Raw genomic sequence first — 18805 nt, 5'->3', positions numbered from 1 at the left:
GTGATGAATTAAGGCAGCCCCGAGTTGTTTGGAGACACAGGAAAAGCACTGATCTTCCTGGTCCACAGTTTGAGAGCAACTGCTTAGCTTGGAAATTATCCCACAAAAGTAGCTTCAAGCCATGCCATGTGCCCAGCAGAGTTGGGGAACTTTCTTGGGAATATTTACACTTACCCTTCAGCACACTATCTTAAGAGGTTTTGTTTTGTTTTTCCCCTTTGCCTCTCATGTTCCCAAATTTGCGCTTTTCAATGTAAGCCGTTAACAAGTTCTTAGGTCGTTTACATGCTGCTACAAGACACGAGAAGAAAGGTAAAATAACAAGTTCATAGTTACTCCTTACGTCTCACCACGAGGTGGAAAAGGGCCCTTCGTCATCAGGACACAGGTGGAGGAGATAACTTCCCAGAGAGAAGACACAGCCCCATGCTTTTCTCCGCCACAGAAAACTGGGCATGCCGAATTTTTCACGGAGCACTTGTGTTAGCAGAAAAACGTTAACCCAAAAGCAAGCACACAAACAACTGTCTTTAACCTCTCAGAATTGCCTATCAGTCTGTGTTGATTTTCCTTTGAATAAATTCCCTGCACACCACACACAGTGAAAAGAAACAGAAAGAAAGATAAAAACAACACACGCTGTCCTGCCATTGATACCCCAAGGGGTCTTCCCCGCCTTGCTCTCAGCAACTTGTGTGGAAATGGAGCACAGGCTACAGGCGGGTTTCTAAAGGAAGCTCCAGCATCACCGCTCCCCTTTTGTCTGCTCTGAATCTGGGTCTTTTACCTGCGAATGGGGTGGAAGGATGATGACACCTAGTGTGAGTGCCCTGGGAAACCCACCTGTGTCTGCACAGAAGCGTGAGACATACTCCTGCAAGGCAGACAGGAGCATGCCCCGTGTGATGCACAGTGTGGAGAAGCCGGCGGGCAGGGAGCTGACATGAGCACACACGGCCTGTCAGCAGAGAAGGATCAGGGTGAATGTGGACAGAAGCTCTATCAGCCAAATTTATCACTCTAAAGGGCGTGTGTTGGATTGGCAGACGGAAGGTGATTATCTCTCCCAAAATTTTCAAGAAGAAATGTGGTGTGATAGTTGTTTTTGCTATCCTTTGCTCCGGGTCCAAACGCGTAGCTTGAAAGCATCCTATGAACTGGGACGCCTGGCTGATAACCAATGTGGATTGACACCTGGTGGCTGATTAAAATTGTTGTCAGGAGAGGGGGAGTTTAAGACAGTAGCCAAGGCAGATGGGCTCGAGTGTCCAATCGGGACCATCGTCCCTTCCGCCTAAAATGTCTGTGTGATTAGAGAACCTCTCTCCCTTCCCAATCAGACAATCATTTCGAGAGGTTTCACTGAGGCAGCTGTAAGATCTAGGCACAGTCACACCTCAGTTAGCCAGAATCTGAAAAAATAAACAAATAAGGCATATGGTGTTTTTTTCACATGGATGAGCATAGCAGTCTGAAAATCCTAGCACAATGGGAAAACAAAACTACCATTTTGTTGTTGCTGCTGCTGAAAGCCTTGACCTGTATATTTTTGCTTGTTGGGTTTCCTGAAGCCTCTCTCCAGTCCAGAATTCCTTTCTACACCTCAGATCCTGAGTTCCTCCCCCTGCAGACCCACCGGAAGGTCTGCTCATCATTTCACAAGGGCTCTTGAGCGGAGACGGGTTCCTGTTCCTTCCCAAGAAGTCTCCCTCCCCCAGAGGATGGTGTCTTCCTCCTTCCAGCTGCTCATGTCAAACACATTGGAGGTGTTCAAGAATTTTTCCATGTCCACATCTAGTTCATCAGCGATTTCTGCTGGTCCTGTTATCAAATATCTTCGTGATTCAGCCCACTCTAGCTCAAGTGATGATCGTCGTCAAGCCCCTGGAATATCAAAACAGAGTCCTCGCTGGGATGACTCTGCTCACCCAACTCCACGCCCCCAAGTCTTTTCTCAACCCAGCAGTTCATGGAGCTCTTCTAAAACTAAGCTACAGTGTAGTTTTCATCTCTACTTCAAAAGTCTAACAGACTCCCTGCTTCACTCAGAGCAAAGCCAAAGATGCCTCTGATGGCCCGGAGCCATCTAAGGACAGTGGTTGATGTTACTGTGACCTTATGACCCTCTTGAACCTGCTGCATCCAACCCTGCTGGCATCCTTGCTCCATGGGCACATCAAGCAGGCTGCCACCTTTTCATGAATTTCCTCTTCTTCCTGGGGGGTATTTTCAGCGGGATTAAATACAAGGTAGTATTACAGGACTCCGCTCAAGCATGGTTTTCTCAACCACTCTCCAAGAGATCCTCTACGGAATATCCCTCCAGCCTTATCCTTCCTCTTCGCTTATTTGTCTCCGTTACCTGACATACGGTATACTCAAGGTCCTTTAAAGGAACAGAACCAATAGAATGAGTACACCTTAAAAGGAGATTTGCCGCATTGTCTTACCTGATATGGTCTGGGTAGATCACAGTCCACAAGGCTGAATATCTCAGCAGTTCCTGGAGAAGGGCTGGTCTTCCCGTTCCTGTTGGAACCACAAAGGAAGCAGCAACAGCGGCAGCGATCGGGTAGATGAAGTTGTCAGCAGGAGTGAAGACACAGATGCTAAAAAGCAAGGCTCCCCTTCTCCATCACTTTTCATCTGCATCACCACAGGAAGCTGCTCTGCACATCTAATGTGAGCCTCCCCACCTCAAACGCCCTGGTCAGAAAAATCCCTCACAGGTGAGCCCAGTGCCTCGCCTTTTAGCTGATTCCAGAACCAGTCAAGTTGGCAGCCAGGGTTAACTGTCACGCATGCAAATGATCCATCTCACCCCCTGGGGAACACACTTTGGAGCCCGCATCAAGTACCTGAAGCTGTGCATGGCAGCAATTCCCATACACCCCCGTGCTTTTACTTTAAGTACAGATGTGACTCTGATAAAGAGCAGTTTGTAAACTAGGCAAGAGTTTAGCAGTGTTCCCATAAAAGTTATGTGAACATGCTGTCTTCCTTGGGCTTTGTAGGGCTACAGGTTGCGTAACCGGCAGAGTCAGTAAGTGACTTACAAGCAAGTAGCAATCACGGTGTAAGCACACTGGACGAGAGGGTGAGCCACACCCCCCTGAGCCAGAGAGTACGCAGTATTATGCTACCCAGAATAGTATAATATAATACCTATTATTTATTCATGGAACTTCCCACTTAATATGTTCAGATCGATATCGACTACAGGAAACCTAGAGCACAAAAATCTAGTTCTAGATAAGGGGAGGGGCAGCTACATTGAGTGTGTAAGATTACATGTGCTAATATTGGTCGCTCGTTGATTACCCTGCCGTCTAAAATGGTTTCCAGTGAGCAACTTAACAAAGTGCACGGCACTAACCCTAGTGTGAGTGCTCGAGATGGACATGTGAATGGCGTCCTGACCAGGAAACGCTACGCAGCCAGGAGGACATTGTCGCACGTCCACCATCTGGCCAGAGGTGCCCAGGTTGACTGGACAATGTGTGAGCAGAGCCAGGGCATCACCGTTTTTCAAAGGACGGAGGGGAAGTCAGGTTTCTGCTCAGGGACTGATGGCATCTGTCCTCTGGTAAAGCCATGACGTCTGAGACCTCCTGGTGTTCTTGCTGCATTTAGCTTCTTCTGTCAGCTCCCAGCACAGAAGCCGTCTGAGAAGTCCCCAAAGGGACGGCTTACTCTGTTCCAGGACGAAAAGAAGAGCTCCTGGGGGAAACTGGGCTCCTTTCTGAGGGCGTGTCCGATCCACGCTGTGTGGGCAGTTGGGAGTCCTTGCCCTTGGTGCCCCCTTTCCCGACGGTCAGGAGACTGGACACCTGCTGCTTCTTCTCTGCTGCTGTTGGCTGGTGGGTTACTGTTTCCTAAATAAAGTTTAGTTCCTAAAGTGTTACCTTTCCAGAGCTTCCCAAGACCCGCCTTCGCTTTGGGTCGCTTTCAAAAGGGCACCACAGGCCTCACAAAACCGTCTATGTTAGAGATGGCGATCAGGTTGATCCGAGCAAGCTAACGTCAGCAAGGACAAGAGGAGCGTCCGGCAAACTCGAGGAGGGTCGAGGCACAACCCTCCATTGCCCTCTCCTGAGGAAGGTCAGTGCAATAGGGAATATAACATGTTTATCTGCCAGAATAAGAACTTAACACACAAAAGACTGGGGAGTCAGAAGCGTGGCAGGCTTCCAGGGGAAGAGAGGAGAAGAAGAGGGATTCGTTTCTCTTTGACATCCTTTATCTCCACCTGTCCTAAATTTCCTTATCCCCACCCTTAGGGCGGATAGCTCTACACTCTCCTAATGGGGAGGCAGAGAGCTGTGAGGGTGTGTGAAGTCACCTGAGTCTTGGCGTATGGAGGTCGGAAGGGACAACACGGGACAGTTGTAATTCTACCTGGTTCCTTCTTGCTTCCCCAGCTTCTCCCAAGTCCATGGTGCTACCACGCTGCCCAAGATCCCTTAACTGAAATGCCACTTTGGGGTTATATGATATGGCTCAAAAGCCAGGGACAAAAAAAAAAAAAAAAGACTCATTGCAGGCAGAATATCCCAGGAGTGGAGAGGCCAACTCTTAAGAGATGGTTGGGATCCAGGTTTTTCTCAGACAGTTCAGGGTCTCTATGCCTTCTACCTCACCCTGGGCGTTCAAGCTTTTATTGCGCATGTTCCGTGTTCCTGACAAATCCACCCTCAGCCGCCGAGTCACAGGCTTGAGTGTGAGGCTAGGCTCCTACAGAGAGAAGACGCATTCCGATCAACCGCAGGCGGGGTTGTAGTCCTTCTTTCTGCTATGGAAGAAAGCCGTGGTGCAGAGAGCGCTCCTGTGCAGAATATTAACAGGAAACTCACAAAGTTAATTTGCAAACTGCCTAAACTCAATTTCTTCTACCATGTTAGATGGCTAAGTGGACAAAAAAAATCTAGAAAACACATTTCTGGGAGAGAGAATGAATTTCTTGATATTAAAATTCCAAAGAAGAAGACTTTTTAAATCAGTTCTTTTCCTCCACTGCCCCTGTACTTTGAGGGTGTAAATTCTTAGCCTTTTTCAGTATGTTGGTTGAGGGGGTTTTGCACCAGAGATGTTCTTTGAGCCCTTCAGGGACCGTGGCAGCTGGTTCGTTTCAAGGATTCTTGCCAAGCACAATTGGGTCTCGCACGCGTCTAAACCAGAATGAAGCCTTTAGCTTGTGATTTCTGTAGTGCAGTTGACACCAGTTCATGTCTTTAACTTGAAGTGGAGAGAGATGGAACATCAAGAGCCACCTCAGGAGGAGACACTTTTATCCTCGTGTGCACTCATGCCTGGAAACTGCTTCAAATCCAAACTCAACCCCAGTGTGTTGGTGTTTGTGTGTTTGTGTTTGTGTGTGTATATTATGTTTGTGTTTCTCTCTCTCACTCTCTCTCGCTCTCTCTCTCTCTGTGTGTGTATTATGTTTGTGTTTCTCTCTCTCTCACTCTCACTCTCTCTGTGTGTGTGTGTGAAGGGAATCACTTTGGAGGTGATGTGAACTCTGTAACAGACTCTCCATTAGCACTGTGAATTGCAAAGTTATTTTTAAGGCAATAATTTCACTATAAACTCCCAAAGCTATCACTGAATCAAATCCAATGAAGAGGTTTTAGGTGTAAAACTAGTTATTAAGAATTTTATCTCATCTATAAACAGTCAGTGAAGCTAAGATGACTTCTCCCAAATCCCCAGTCCCTGATAAGAAAGAGAGAGAATCCAGGTAACATGAACACCAACAAAGTCTTTGCTGTTCCCTCAATTCCGGCCTACTTCATTCCATATCTTATTGAATTCGGAGGATTCCAGTGCTAGCCATGTAACCCAGGGCCTTGGACAAGCTAGGCAGGCACTCAACCGCTGAGCTGCGTCCAGGCTCCTCCTCCCCACTTTAGAGTTTTGACCCAACCCAAGTCAACACACTTCCCACGATGCTGCAAGGAGAGATCGAGTCATTTGTACTGATCTTGGCTATCTCCTCAATGCGCTTTGCCTGTTTAAAACAATCAAAGTCATCATGCTCTCAGGGCCTGTGTGTACTGAGGCATTAGATAAGAGCAAGGCACAGCTAACAGGAAAAACGTCTCACTGGGTCTGCGGGGTGGAAGGGGCCTTGCAGTGCACTTGGAAGTAAGTGCAGGGCTTGGGAGATGGCCCAGAGGTAGCAGCTGCTCTTCCGGAGGTCCTGAGTTCAATTCCCAGCAACCACACAGTGCCTCACAACCATCTATAGTGAGATCTGGTGCCCTCTGGTGTGTAGGTGGACATGCAGGCTGGGGACTGTATACATACGTCACAAAATAGATCTGAGGAAGGAGAAGGGGAGGGAAGAGAAGAAAATAAGTGAATTTGCCTCAATGCAGGAGAAAGGGGGGGCTGGAGAGGGGAAGGGGGTGAGTGGTTACTCTCTGTCATCCAAAGCATGTCCACTCTGTTCTGGATGTAAGATAACAGCCACTCAGGAGTTCAGGGCCACCGGGGACAGAAACTGATTAAGAATCTCCTTGTCACACACAAGGCATCTGGATACAAGCCTCACAGCTTTCTGCGCCCCACACAACACATCCTGCTGGCTCTGGTTCTTTTCCTGTCTGCCTTGAGATGGGAACACCTGAACCACGGGTCCCAGCTGGCCATGCCGGGTCCTCCACCAACCCCATGACACAAGAGGTGTGAATCTAAAAATTTTACAGCTGCCCAGCTGGATCTAAGCCCCGGAGCCCCGGTAGGGCTCTGATCCGATGGCCAGGTTCAAGGCCCCTCTGCCTTTCCCTGTCATCCTCCCATCGCCACGCCACGCCAGACTCACTGGTTGAGCGTCCTCTCAGTCGGCTTCCGGGGTAAGACCCAGCATCAGCGTTGTTTGTCAGCTCAGAGGGATTGACAGAGTCACCATCCACAGAACCGTCACAGTAGTCCCACCCAGACCAGCTGTCTCAGGATCTCTCCAGATTTCTCATTTACGCAGATCTCATGGGGGATTCCACAAAGGGAAGGCTCACGATCATAGATTTTGTTTCCTCCCCCACCCAACCCCCCATCAAAACAAAGCAAAGGAACTTGCTCCGATAATAGCCTTGGCTCCAATAAACAAAAGGGAAGATGATGGACTTTATGTGACTCAGCACACGGTTCGGCGACATCAAAACACCGCCACCTCTCGTCCCTCCCAAGTGATGCTGCACTCCTGAACACGTCTCTCCTCGGGCAGCCTGATCCACGGCAATACGTCCTTCAGGCAGGCCGCATCCTCTTGAGCACCTGGGGCTGGCAGCCTGTCCCGACTTCATGATACTAGCATCTGAACAGTCTCGGGAGGGGGAGCACAGGTGCAAGCCAGGTGCTGGAAGCCATTAAAGTGCTTGGCTTTGCCGTGAGCTCTGCTGTGTGGGCACACAGTATAATGAACATGAAGTTTGGGAGTCCAAAGGTTTCCTAAAGCCACATGGCCATCACACTGACTTCTGAGGAACTCAAGTCACTGAAGACCAGAGAATACAGGTGGTTGAAGACGGGGATTTCTGTCCCGCATGCTCCCACAGCCGCTTTGCCCTAAACAGACGCACAGATGTTATATTAATTATAAAACTGTTGGCCGACGGCTAGGGCTTCTTACTGGCTAGCTCTCTCTTAATGATTAACCCATAGCTACTAATCTATTTATCTCTACATGACCTCGTCTTACCAGACAATACCTGGTGCGTCCTATCTTCCTGGTCTCTACATGGCTTCTCTTTGACGTCTCTGTCTGTCTTCTTTTCCCCAGCATTCTCCTTATCTCCTAGTCCCACCTATCTTCCTTCCTTTACTGGCCAAACAGTGTTTTATTCATCAACCAGTAAGAGAAACATATATACAGAAGGACCCCCCCCATCATCTCCTCTTTTCTGTCTAAATAAAAGGAAAGGTTCCTTCCCCTGGTACCAGGACATGCTTTGGTCCAAGTCCAGTTCACCTTTTATTTTCTGCCTTGTACAGGGATAAGGAATGAGTGCTGGAGCCTTAGGAAATAAGTCATCTCCCTGTAAATAGATTCCTAGGACACTACTAAAAGAATCTGCATAGCAAGCTACATGCTAATAGCTTTCACTTATGCTTGCCCTAATGATGCCCAGGATCTTCCAGATTCATTACGAGGCCTCTCTGCTTCCCCTTTTTATTACTGCACTGTCTATTTTTTTTAAATTAGCAACACTTTGGATTCAACGTGTTACCTGATGGGTAACTTAAAAGGAACACTTGTAGAGAGTTCTTTCCTGTACAAGGTCAAGATGGTCCCCATCATTGTTTTAATTGCTCTCTGTCCCTGCTGTAGCTTATTTTCTTAAAGTACATGGGGGACTCATATTTTAGTGTTCCTGGATTCATCATGATTAAGGAATGGCATCAAGGGTACAGATGCACATGACAACCACGTGGGAGATCATGCTTCTCAGAGGCCAGTTATGATGGGAGAGAACTTCTGAGACAGCGGGTTAGCCTTGGGACACCAATGGCATCCCGCAGTGTCTGCTACTGTGTTGGTCTCATCTAGCAGCTTACAGCTTTGCCTTCCTGTCTGCCTTGAAACAGTCTCTCCTGAGCTCACCAGAATCTCAGTGATTCCAGCCAGCCAAGGGAGGACACTCCTGGGCCTGAGGATGTGACGGCAGTAAGCACCCACTCTGCAGGCTTCACCTGTCCTACCGTCTCAGACTAACTTTCATCAGAATCTGACTCCAGTGACCTGCCCACAGGCCTTTCTTTGTCTTGGTCCCCGTGCTTGACTATGAAAACACATATTCACTTAGTGCTTCGAGGCCTCACAGAGATGGATTTCCAAGATGTAGTCATCCACTGCTTGCTGAGAAAAAAAAAATATATGGTTTCTTTTTATGCAGCCATCCCTATGGATAACGACATCTGTAACACATTTGCTATCTTCCAATACAGGCACAAGTTCACTCTGAAATCCAGGTGTGTGGTCCTGAAGTCTCTCTGTGCTCGACTACTTGCAGAATCGGTTTATTATCCAAAGCCCAGGAATGGAATACTTGGCTTCTATCACCCGTGAGTTGAGTCAACAAGCTGAGTGATGACTGTGGTTCTTCTGTCTAATCGGCAACGGATTACCCATTTAGTGCTATTATTCCACAAACAGATGTGCCTTTTCAGTCTTCCTGCCTTCTTTGGAGAGCAGGGTTTCTGCCTAACTGTGTGCTCATAAGCTGCATCTGCTTCAAAAGGTATTTCTGAGCACACGCTGGCATCCCTGCGCACTGAGAGCCCAGAGACACGAACACAGCATCGTCGGGAACGGAGCCTCCGGCTCCGCACGTCAAGCACCAATTAGTTCCTATTCTCTGACAGCACAGCTCACACCCAGTGCAGTCATCCTCGGCGCTTTGATTCCGGGAGTTTCTGGAGCACCTGGAATTTACTTGAATGGGGCAGTGCGAGGTGCATGACAGATAGGCAAGAGACTTTCCACAGGCAGTCAGTAAATGCGGAGTTAGACAACAGACAGAGAAGGCTATGGTCCTCCATGCTAGTGTTTTGAATAACTAAGCCCATTAGCTGGTGTTTGGGCTCAACACTTCCCTTTATCAATAAAAAGGAAGCATTCACAAAGAACCAATATCTAAAGCACAACGGGGCAACTGCTTTGCCTTTGGGATTCCCCGATGAGCGTGAACAGAGAAAAACCTCACTGCTACACTTCTGAAAGAAGCCAGCACAAGCCGGCCACCAAATTATTTCTTTCCTTTTTTTCCTTTTAAAAAGTACAATGAGCTCCATAGGTCACCTTCGAAATACGGTGCATCCTTTCCCAGGAGTGGAGTGCGAGGGATCAAATGCCGGAGGAGGCAGCAGAGGCAATAAAGTGATCGCTCAGCAGGGTGAGGACTGTGCGCCTCTGGCCTCACCAGCGTCTGTGCTCAGAGCAAGGTCAGGAGAGCTCAGCGTGAGCCAAAGCTGTCCACAGCAGAGACCACTCACGGCCATGACCCTGGCACACGCCGGGGCCTGCCTGCCAGCTGCGAGCACTTCATCTCAAAGCTTCAGCCGCGACCTGCCCGGTTCTGCAGAGCAGGGCTCGCCCGCCCTGTAATTTCCCACTGAGTCAGGAGATCAAGTGAGAATTCCACTGATGTTTTTAAATAGTCTTGGCTCCAATAAGCGAAGGCGGGTGGAGATTTTGGAGTGCACCCATGTGGGCTGGCAGGGAGCTGCAGGTCTCCTGTTACTGGGGGCTGGAAGGACAGCCTTCTTCGGCTGCCTCCAAGCGACGCAGGTAACAGTCTCTTCGCAGGGCTTCGGGGAGGGGAGCCAGGGCACAAGTGTGATAATGATGAGTGTCATCTGATTATCGTCATCAGGAGTTGGCTTTCTTCTTGTGGGTGGGGAAAGTTGGCGCTGGAGTTTGTTGGGGGCGGGGAGGGGGGAGTTACTTGCTCCTTTAAGTATCGTGCTCGGACCTCCCCTGAGCATCTCCTGGGGGAAATCAGCAGGCAGCTGCACACAGCAAGCGACTGAGCCGGGATTCGGCAGCCAGTTCCTGCCCTGGCGCTGTATTGCCTTCTCCGTGTGAGAGGGGACAGAGAAGAGGCACTGGGGTTAGATGGCTGTATGGCAAGCTGATGCAGCACCCCACCTGTGTTCAAGGCTTTTGGGGCTCGGGGGAAGCTACACCAGGGTCTTGGCATTCTTGCTTGATGGTGTGATCTCCGCTGAACACACTTGGTGACGGTCCATGAGGATGGTGTGGCGTGTCTCACCCAACCCTGGTCTACTTGGTAGAAAGCCCAGGATACCGTCTCTCATCGAGCCACCCCGGGCCCCACGTCCTGGCTAGAGGAGGGGCTATTTCATAAAAGCTCAACTCGACTGAACCGGGAGCACTAATACGAGATGAACTAAAGAGCCTTGCCCGAAATCTCAGCTGCTAGGTCTTGCTCTTTGCTTATACTGTTTTCTGTGGACCGTGTGCCACACATCAGAGCAACCTGCTCTCGGTGGGACTGGGGGCGCCTTTTCCACTGCCACTCCTTTATCCTGATCGCTTATTTTACAGATTCATTTAACTTCGCTTGTGTATGGGTGTCTTGCCTGCACGCATGCATGTGTGCGTGCGTACCACAGGCATACCCGGTGCCAGAGGGTGCCAGAAGAAGATATCAGATCCCCCTGGAACTGGAGTTACAAATGGTTTTGAGTTAGTTAGCGTATGGGTGCTGGGAACGGATCCCAGGTTCCCTACAAGAACGGCAAACGCTGAGCCATCTCTCTGGCTCGCCTATTTTAACTCTCCAGGTAGATGTTGGCATTGGGATGACTGTGAGAGCCTGTAGCCCCAGCTCATGCTCACTGCTTGCCCTTGCCACACCCATGGAGCCAACTGCTATGCTCTCTTAACATCAAAATAAGGGCCAGTGTAAAACCATTGTGGAGCAGCCTTAGCACGCCCTTACGTGAAACTCAGACAGCAAACATTCATCTTTTCTAAATTCACAATGGGCAATTACTTTGTGCACGTGGCACGTCCTCACCACCCCTCACTCCCACATTATGATACCAGGGTCTTGGCATTCTTGCTGGATGGTGTGATCTCCGCTGAACACACTTGGTGAGGGCCCGTGAGGCCTGGTGGGGCGTGTTTCACCCAACCCTGGTCTACTTGGTAGAAAGCCCAGGATATCATCTCTTGCAGAGCCACCCCGGGCCCCACGTCCTGGCTAGAGGAGGGGCTATTTCATAAAAGCTCAACTCGACTGAACCGGGAGCACTAATACAAGACCATGGTTTCACTTCTCTCCAAGAGAGACAATGAAGGCAGAAGGGGGCTCTTGAGCTTTTGGCCGCCAGAATCCACAGCAAAGAAGCACGGGACGGGGGCGGACTGGGAAAGAAGGCTGACACCCCCACATTGAAACCATCGTGTTTATTATCCGAAAGCTATCGTGCCATCCCTGTGGTCGCCGGCACAGGCAACGATGGTGAGTCCCACACAGACCCTGTAGGTATCTTAACGGAAAACTTCCCTGTGATCACTTCCCCCTCAGACCAAAAGAGACAGCTTTGCCTGTTTGGTCCCAGCCAGCTCCACGGCGCCCTCTGGTTGTCTTGAGGGAAGCTCGCTGGAGTCTTGCATAGGAACTTGTCTTGCTATTGCCATCTTGCTGCAGGCTACTGGCTGGAGTGGAAGCCTCCCGAAATCAAGACGACTTCCACCCTTCACAGGATACTTGGTGTGCAGTGCGCAGCAATCACAGACTTGACCTTGGGATTGTGTTGCGTTTGACCCATTTAAACCTCACCGTTGGAGTAATCTGCTCCTTCTGGTAAAACCCAAAAGCCTGCTCCCAATCACGTGTCAAGTGAGGTGAGCCTAGCTCAGTACTAAAGACAGACAAGGTTAAAAACAAATGCCCCACCTGGTCAGATGAGCCACAGAAGCTTAGCAAGCAGGGGCCCAGCACGGACAGACACCAACGTTAAAACGCTCAGACGGGAGAAGTACCCCAGCTGACAGAGGCCAGGTGAGGCTGACTAGCATCCGTGGGTCTGACGTCCGTGCGCCTGCTGCTCACATCAGCTGTGTTTTTTGTCCTTCAAGTAGCTGTAGAGCATCTCCAGCCCACCCTCAACCAGCTCCGGCAGGGGCTTGGCTAAAGGGTTGTGGGAAATGTGCAGCCCCTTGTCCATGGGATTCCACGCAACCCTCCCCAGTCTGCAGAGCAGGTAGAGCTCGTCTGGCAGGGTCTGGATGTCATTGTTGTCCAGGTTCAGCAGCTCCAGGCTGGTGACTAGGCAGAGCGACCTGGGGAAGGAGTGGATGTTGTTGCTCTCCGCGATGAAGATCTGCAAGCTAGCCAGGCACTGGATGCTCTCCGCGATGTTCTCCAGGCGGTTGGAGCCCACATGCAAGAAATCCAGCCCCCTCAGAGAGAAGACGCAGATGGGGATGTGGGCAAAACAGTTGTTGCTGAGGTTCAGTTTCCGCAGCCTGGAGAGGTCTGCAAAGCTGCCGGGGAGCTGGGACAGGCAGTTGTGGGACATGCTCAGCACCTCCAGGTTCCTGCACAGGCTGAGCTCGGCGGGCACCTCCGCCAGGCAATTCATGTTGAGGAACAGGACCTTGAGGTTCTGGAGGAGGCTGACTTCTCTGGGGAGACTCTTGAGCCGATTCCCGCACAAGTTCAGGACCACAATCCGTGTCAGCCTGCCCACCTCGGGAGGGAGAACTCGGAGCTGGTTGTGGGACAGATTGAGTTTCTGGACTTCCAGCAAGCCCCACAGAAAGTCTGGGATGTCTGTCATTCCTTTGGTGACCAAGCTGAAGCTGACGTGACGCATGCCACGCTTCAGCAGGGACCGTGGGTCCTTCCCCAGGAGCAGGGCGTCTTCCCACGAAGAGAACTTCTGTCTCCTCCCTGGCAGCAGCCTCTTGGGGTCCTTGTCTTTGGAGCTGGCCCTCGAATGCTTGGCTCCCATTGGGTCTTCCTTTCCTCCTTCAAGGGTAGGGTTTTTTCTTTCTGCCTGAGTTCCCAAGTGTCAGCCTGTGGTGGGCAGGGACAGTGTGGAGGTGAACTTGGCAGCGTATAGCCAAGGGACTCTAGCGTTGGAGGAAGCTTGTCTTGCAGAGGACCTGATGGAATCCTGACTGGCTGCAGGCAAGCTGTGCCTGTTCCTGGGAGGGTGTGCTGAGGAGGTTTCTCTCTGAGTGGACAGGCTGTAATGATACGCTTGTCTCTGAGGTTTCCAAACAGAACTGCTCCACTTCCTCTGTGCGCCACGAGGCAGCTGTCGCTGTCATTCTGCTTGAGTTTTATCGACCCGGAGTGTGAGCGCCCGCGCGCTCGCACGCACTGTTTACCCGGCAGTTCCGTATGGCTTTACTCTCTCGGCTCTTCTTGGGTATCACATTTGAGAAGGGCGAATAATGACAAGCGAAGCTAGAAGAAGAAACGAAGTAGAAAAAAAAAAAAACGCTGCCGACCACAACCAACGGTGATCCCCCTGGCTGAGGGAACTGATCCCGGCGAGGGTGACAGTCTGTGGCCTGCCTGGGCGCTACCCGTGGAGTCAGGTTTCCAGAGCCGAGGATCATCAGATGTTGTCACTGTGCCCACTGCAAGTGTCAATGAACTGCGCTGGAAAAAAAAAAGAAGCAACAGCAGGCTGGACACACTGGCCCCCACCCCATCAGAGCATGGCACTGTGCCTTGCAGGGTGACTCAGGAGGGTCAGGTTCCTTCAGTGCCTTCTCGGCAAGCAGGAGCTCTGGTCCCTCTGATGCACGACAGAACAGACACTTCGAGCACGGGACACCCATTATTCGGAGGGATAGTGTCACCCTTCCTGACTACCTACCATCCCTCCATGCCGGCCCCCCACCCCCACAAAGCTAATTCTATCCTAAGTGTGTAGGGTTCACTGCCAGTGTTACAGGCTGAAGTTTATCTCCCCAAGTTCATGTGACTGAAATCCTGATCCATCCAAATGCATTCAGTGGCAAAGTCGCGTGAGGACCCAAGAAGGAGATGGATTCCTTTAAGCCGAGGAGGCGTCTCCGAGGAGGCTTGTCCCCTGAGCTCAGCATCCTGCCCTCTGATCCGTGAACAAAGAAAACATCTGTGGTTGACCTACACCATCCAGGGCCACTTCTGGGTGTGAATAGACACTTGGTGTAAGTGGAAAATACTGTATTTCTATGAGCGGAAGGAGATGGGCCAGCAAGGCGATGACATAGTTCTGAGGAAGAGGCCGGCAGTCTTGGCGATTAGCCCAGGAGTGCGTGGCTCTTGTTGGCCCCACCCAGGCCAGCATGAGCTGCTATAGACCAGGGCTTCTCTGTGACCCTGACCTTTTTGGGCTGCCCACCACCAGCCCAGGAGCTCCGAGGGATTCTGCATGGGAGCCGCCCAGGAGCCTGCCAGTGTATCCCTGCACTGGATGAGGGGCCCTCTCGGGGCAGGAAGGGTCACAGTGGAGTGGGGTGCTGCTTCTGTCTCCTCTTGGCTTTGCAACACCAGTGCGCTGAGTCAGTCCCAAGATTCTATGATGGAGGCATAGACTTTGGGAGTCCTTTGTATGAGAGATTGGATGTATGGGCTATTAGTTGAAAGAGAAAAACAACAGTATGGCTAGATTGTTTTTACCCTAATATTAGGATGGCAGCTGTCTATGAGAATTCCATAAAACAATCTTGCTGCTGTTTAAAAAAAAATAGCGAATTTCTTCTTTCTTTACATAAGCGTGGGGGCACCTTAACCTTCAGCACCAACTGGAGCCAGGACGGCTTGAAACAGCTTTCCTCTTTGTGATGACTAGCTTTGTACATTTCTCCAACAACATCTGTGAGCATTTCCAGGAAGTCAGCGTCCGTTTGCTGTTAACCGTGTGAAATCAGAGCACGCTGCACGTGCCGGCGTAGAACGGATGTCTGAATCCTTGCCGTTTTGCAGATGTGGAAGCAAGGTCAGCTTACTTATGCAGAATTAACTCACTGCCCAGGGTCAAGGGGACAGCAGCGGGCAAAAAGGATGCAGACTCAGCTAACCCAGCTCCACAGCCCAGGCAGAGACCACAAGAAGGCTCCAGCTTAGCCCTGTAGAGATAGCATTAGCAATGTGAAGGAACACGGCTCCTTGTTTTCGAGTGCTGTGAAGCAGGACTAGAAGACCATCGTCAGCACTGACGGCGTAGATGCACCCATAGAAATAACATCATCAGCCATTAAGCCTGCGCACCGTACCAACATCACCAAGAAGAGGAAAGTATTAAAAAGTCCAGAAAACTTCAGTGTGCGCAGTTTAAACACTTATCACGTTTAATGGGTCCTGGCTTCCTCATCTGCTGTCTGCAGGAATGGCTGTCCAGAGCGCTCCTTCCTCCCTCCATCTGAGCCCCTCAGCAAGTGAGAGACTTCCCGTGAGAACGTGAAACCCATTTCTATTGGCTGCTTTTCCTCCCTGCTGTTACCAGACACCTAACAGAAGAAATTAACCAAGGAGAGGTTTTGTTTTGTTTTGTTTTGGTTTGGTTTTTGAGACAGAGTTTCTCTAGGGAACAGTCCTGGCTGCCCTGGAACTCGCTCTTGTAGACCAGGCTGGTCTCCAGCTCACAGAGATCCACCTGCCTCTGCCACCCAGGTGCTGGAATTAAAGGTGTAAGTCACCACCTCCTGGCAAAATTGTATTTAAAGCAATTTCTAGTGCCACCCACGTTTTCACAAAACAAAACAAAATCAGAGCTTGAGAAAGAAAAAATCAAAGAAGCAAAAGCAATCATTTGCTTGCTGTAGTAGACAAAGGAAAAACAAACTGTGTGTGAAGGCTTGGGAAAATAAGGCCTGTACGGGATTTGCTTCCTGCTAATACAGCTTTTGCTTTCCTGATTTAAAAACAAAAGGATTCTAGAGGAGGCTAAAAATGTTTAACATAATCCAGATCTCTTATTAAGCATACCGAATTGTATCACACACAAATTCATGTTCAGGTTGCTTACTTATTTTATTTTATTTTTATTCTAGTTCATGGTTTGGAAGAATTTAAGCGCAGTCCATCAAGGTAAGGGAGGGAGGCATGCATCCAAGGCTGCAGGACTATTTGGGCTGGAAAGCAGAGGAGTCAGAGTGGAGACATCATCCCTCAGGTTTAGAGTCTTGTCCCTGTGGTCTGACATTTTTCCAACTAGGTAAAACATCCAAACGTTCCCACCATCTCTGAAAGCTGTGCCAAGAGCCAGGAACCAAGTGTTGAAACACAGGAACCAGTGGGAGATACTTCAAATCCAAACCATCATACAGCTTCACCCTTGACTGGATAAAGGCATGAGAAATCCAACAAGGCTTTCGTTTTAGGGAATGTGCTAGTGAAATATTGGTCAGCCGACACAACCTCGGGTCTTCTGAGAAGAGGGGACCTCAATGGAGAGAACGCCTTCATTAGACTGACCTATAGGCAAGTCTTTGGTTAATGACTGACGTGGGGGAGGGGGGCTGGCCCACTGTGGGCGGTGCCAACGCTGGACCAGCGGTGCCAGGTCCTATAGGAAAGCAGACTGAGCCATTCATGGAGAGGACTCCAGCTGGCCCGGCTCTCCCATGGTTCCTGCCTGAGTTCCTGCCCTGACTCCCCTTCAAGGCCCAAGCTGTGAAGATGAAATAAACTAAACAAACCCTCCACTCCATGGCACTTCAGGGTTCCCTGCGGAGCTCCCACATGTGGCTTATGCCAAGAGAGACTTTCGAAGGACTCTCTAGGCAGGTTTCCAGTCGGAAGAGACTTATTACAAGGAAGCGCTGCTGCTGACCACATTTTTGAATGTGTTATGAGACTGTCTGTAAAGTCTAAGGAGGCCAAAGAAGTGTGTCGCTTACACCTGCATTTTTAATTGCATTTCTGTAACCTAATTGATTACTGTCCTAACATATGAAAAAAAATCAACATTTTTTTTAAAAATCTGAAGTAAAAATAAAACCAAAGTAACCAGAGTGTAAAACAACGGCTCACATAAATGTTCGAAGCTATTCTCGAATTCAAAATAATGGAACGCCTACTAAATGCCAGTGTTTAAGCCCAGGTGTGGTAGCACCCACCTTTAATCCCAACAATTGGGAGGCAGAGGCAGGTGGATCTCGTTGAGTTCAAGGCCAGCCTGGCCCACAGAGTGAGTTCCAGGACAGCCAGAGCTGCACAGGGAAACCCTCCAGAACAAAAGAAACCAAACAAACGAAAACACTATTTTGAGATCAGAAAGACCTAGTCTGAGAGTCAACCAAGCATTTGCCCAGCCAGTCTGAAGCTACCGGGACCTACATGGCGAGGCAGGAAGTGAGATAACTCAGGCTTTCATGACTTCTAAAACTTCCTTCGCCCATCCCAGAGGGGCAGCGCCCTCTGCCCCCCCCACTGACCTGGTCCTTTAGCTAGTTCAGCATCTAAGGTGGTTCCATAACGCTTCCAGGGACTTCTGGGGACCAAGCTTCCGATGTGGGCCACAGGGAAACCAGCCTCGCCCGAAACTCACCACTGGAATTAGATGACGATGATGATGATGATGATGACGACGACGACGACGACGATTGAAAAGAGCAGACTGGGAGCTGGGCAGTTGGCTCCGTCAGCACAGCGCCTGTCACATGAGCCTCCGTCTGCATCTGTAACCCCAACACTGGAGGCAGTATAGTGATGAGCGCCAGGGTCAGTGAGGAATCCCATCGCCCCCATATAAAGTAGAGGCCTGGAGAAATGGCTTGTCGGGTAACGGTGCTAAGCCCCCGAATTTGATTCCTCGGGCCTGCGGAACAGATGCCCCGTGGGGGCACGTCTGTGAGAGGTGAGCAAGGCAGAGCGCCACGCCCACCAAGCTGCCTCCAGGTGGAAGGCAAGAACTTGCAGGAGGAGGCTTAGGACTGTGCCATTAGCCACGGTGATAGGGCGGTGCTAACCACACCCACTTTGCGCATGACTGGAGACAGGGCGGTGAACTACGCTAGAGGCGTGTTCCGAGGTTCTTATAAAAGGCTGTGCCGGCAGAGCCACGCTCTCTCTTTTCGGCTTCCGGTTCGGTGGCGAGAAAGCTGCTTGACTCATCTGGGTTGCCCGTTTTCTCTTGTGAGTAATTCCTACAATAAAAAATTTCCTACACCCTCAACGCGTGTGCCGGTTATCGTTACAGCTACAAGAACTGACCACCAAATGTCCTCTGGTCTCCACACACATGCTCATGCATGTCTGCACCCACACATATACGTGCGTGCACAGGCCCTAAACTAATAGGATATTTTTAAGATGGGGAGCCA

General features: G+C 50.2%; 1 protein-coding gene and 3 long non-coding RNA genes across 5 annotated transcripts; 1 reads left to right on the top strand and 3 right to left on the bottom strand.

Annotated features, from left to right (window-relative positions):
* Positions 1-1451: 1451 nt before the first annotated feature.
* LOC110343233 lies at positions 1452-4449 on the bottom strand. Its single transcript, XR_002385441.2, has 2 exons — positions 2451-4449; positions 1452-1884 (listed from the first exon to the last, which is right to left on the bottom strand). It is a non-coding gene; the product is annotated as an uncharacterized LOC110343233 (long non-coding RNA).
* Positions 4450-5443: 994 nt separating this feature from the next.
* Positions 5444-7771, bottom strand: LOC121142704. The gene is made up of 2 exons (XR_005879741.1): positions 6827-7771; positions 5444-6323 (listed from the first exon to the last, which is right to left on the bottom strand). It is a non-coding gene; the product is annotated as an uncharacterized LOC121142704 (long non-coding RNA).
* A 2035-nt stretch (positions 7772-9806) lies between these two features.
* Positions 9807-18240, top strand: LOC121142703. The gene is made up of 2 exons (XR_005879740.1): positions 9807-10291; positions 16532-18240. It is a non-coding gene; the product is annotated as an uncharacterized LOC121142703 (long non-coding RNA).
* Lrrc30 (leucine rich repeat containing 30) lies at positions 11924-18352 on the bottom strand. Of its 2 annotated transcripts, none has more exons than XM_021234386.2 (2): positions 18031-18144; positions 11924-14150 (listed from the first exon to the last, which is right to left on the bottom strand). In XM_021234386.2, exon 2 carries the CDS (start codon positions 13489-13491, stop codon positions 12589-12591), a length of 903 nt encoding a protein of 300 aa, XP_021090045.1. In that variant the 5' UTR covers positions 13492-14150; positions 18031-18144; the 3' UTR covers positions 11924-12588. The 2 variants fall into 2 exon arrangements, 1 of the variants encoding a protein (XP_021090045.1); XR_002385433.2 differs by lacking the exon at positions 11924-14150 and adding an exon at positions 16493-16819 and having other exon boundaries at positions 18031-18352.
* Positions 18353-18805: the final 453 nt, after the last annotated feature.

The sequence above is a fragment of the Mesocricetus auratus genome, unplaced genomic scaffold (assembly GCF_017639785.1).
Source record: "Mesocricetus auratus isolate SY011 unplaced genomic scaffold, BCM_Maur_2.0 Super-Scaffold_100010, whole genome shotgun sequence".
Taxonomy (NCBI): Eukaryota; Metazoa; Chordata; class Mammalia; order Rodentia; family Cricetidae; genus Mesocricetus; species Mesocricetus auratus.
The sequence above is the reverse complement of the archived record's forward strand: the minus strand, read 5'-3'. Positions and strand labels throughout refer to the sequence as shown.

Bases quoted from the DNA above. Each gene is read 5' to 3' on its own strand.
- Lrrc30 (XM_021234386.2), bottom strand. From the start codon at position 13,491: ATGGGAGCCAAGCATTCGAGGGCCAGCTCCAAAGACAAGGACCCCAAG.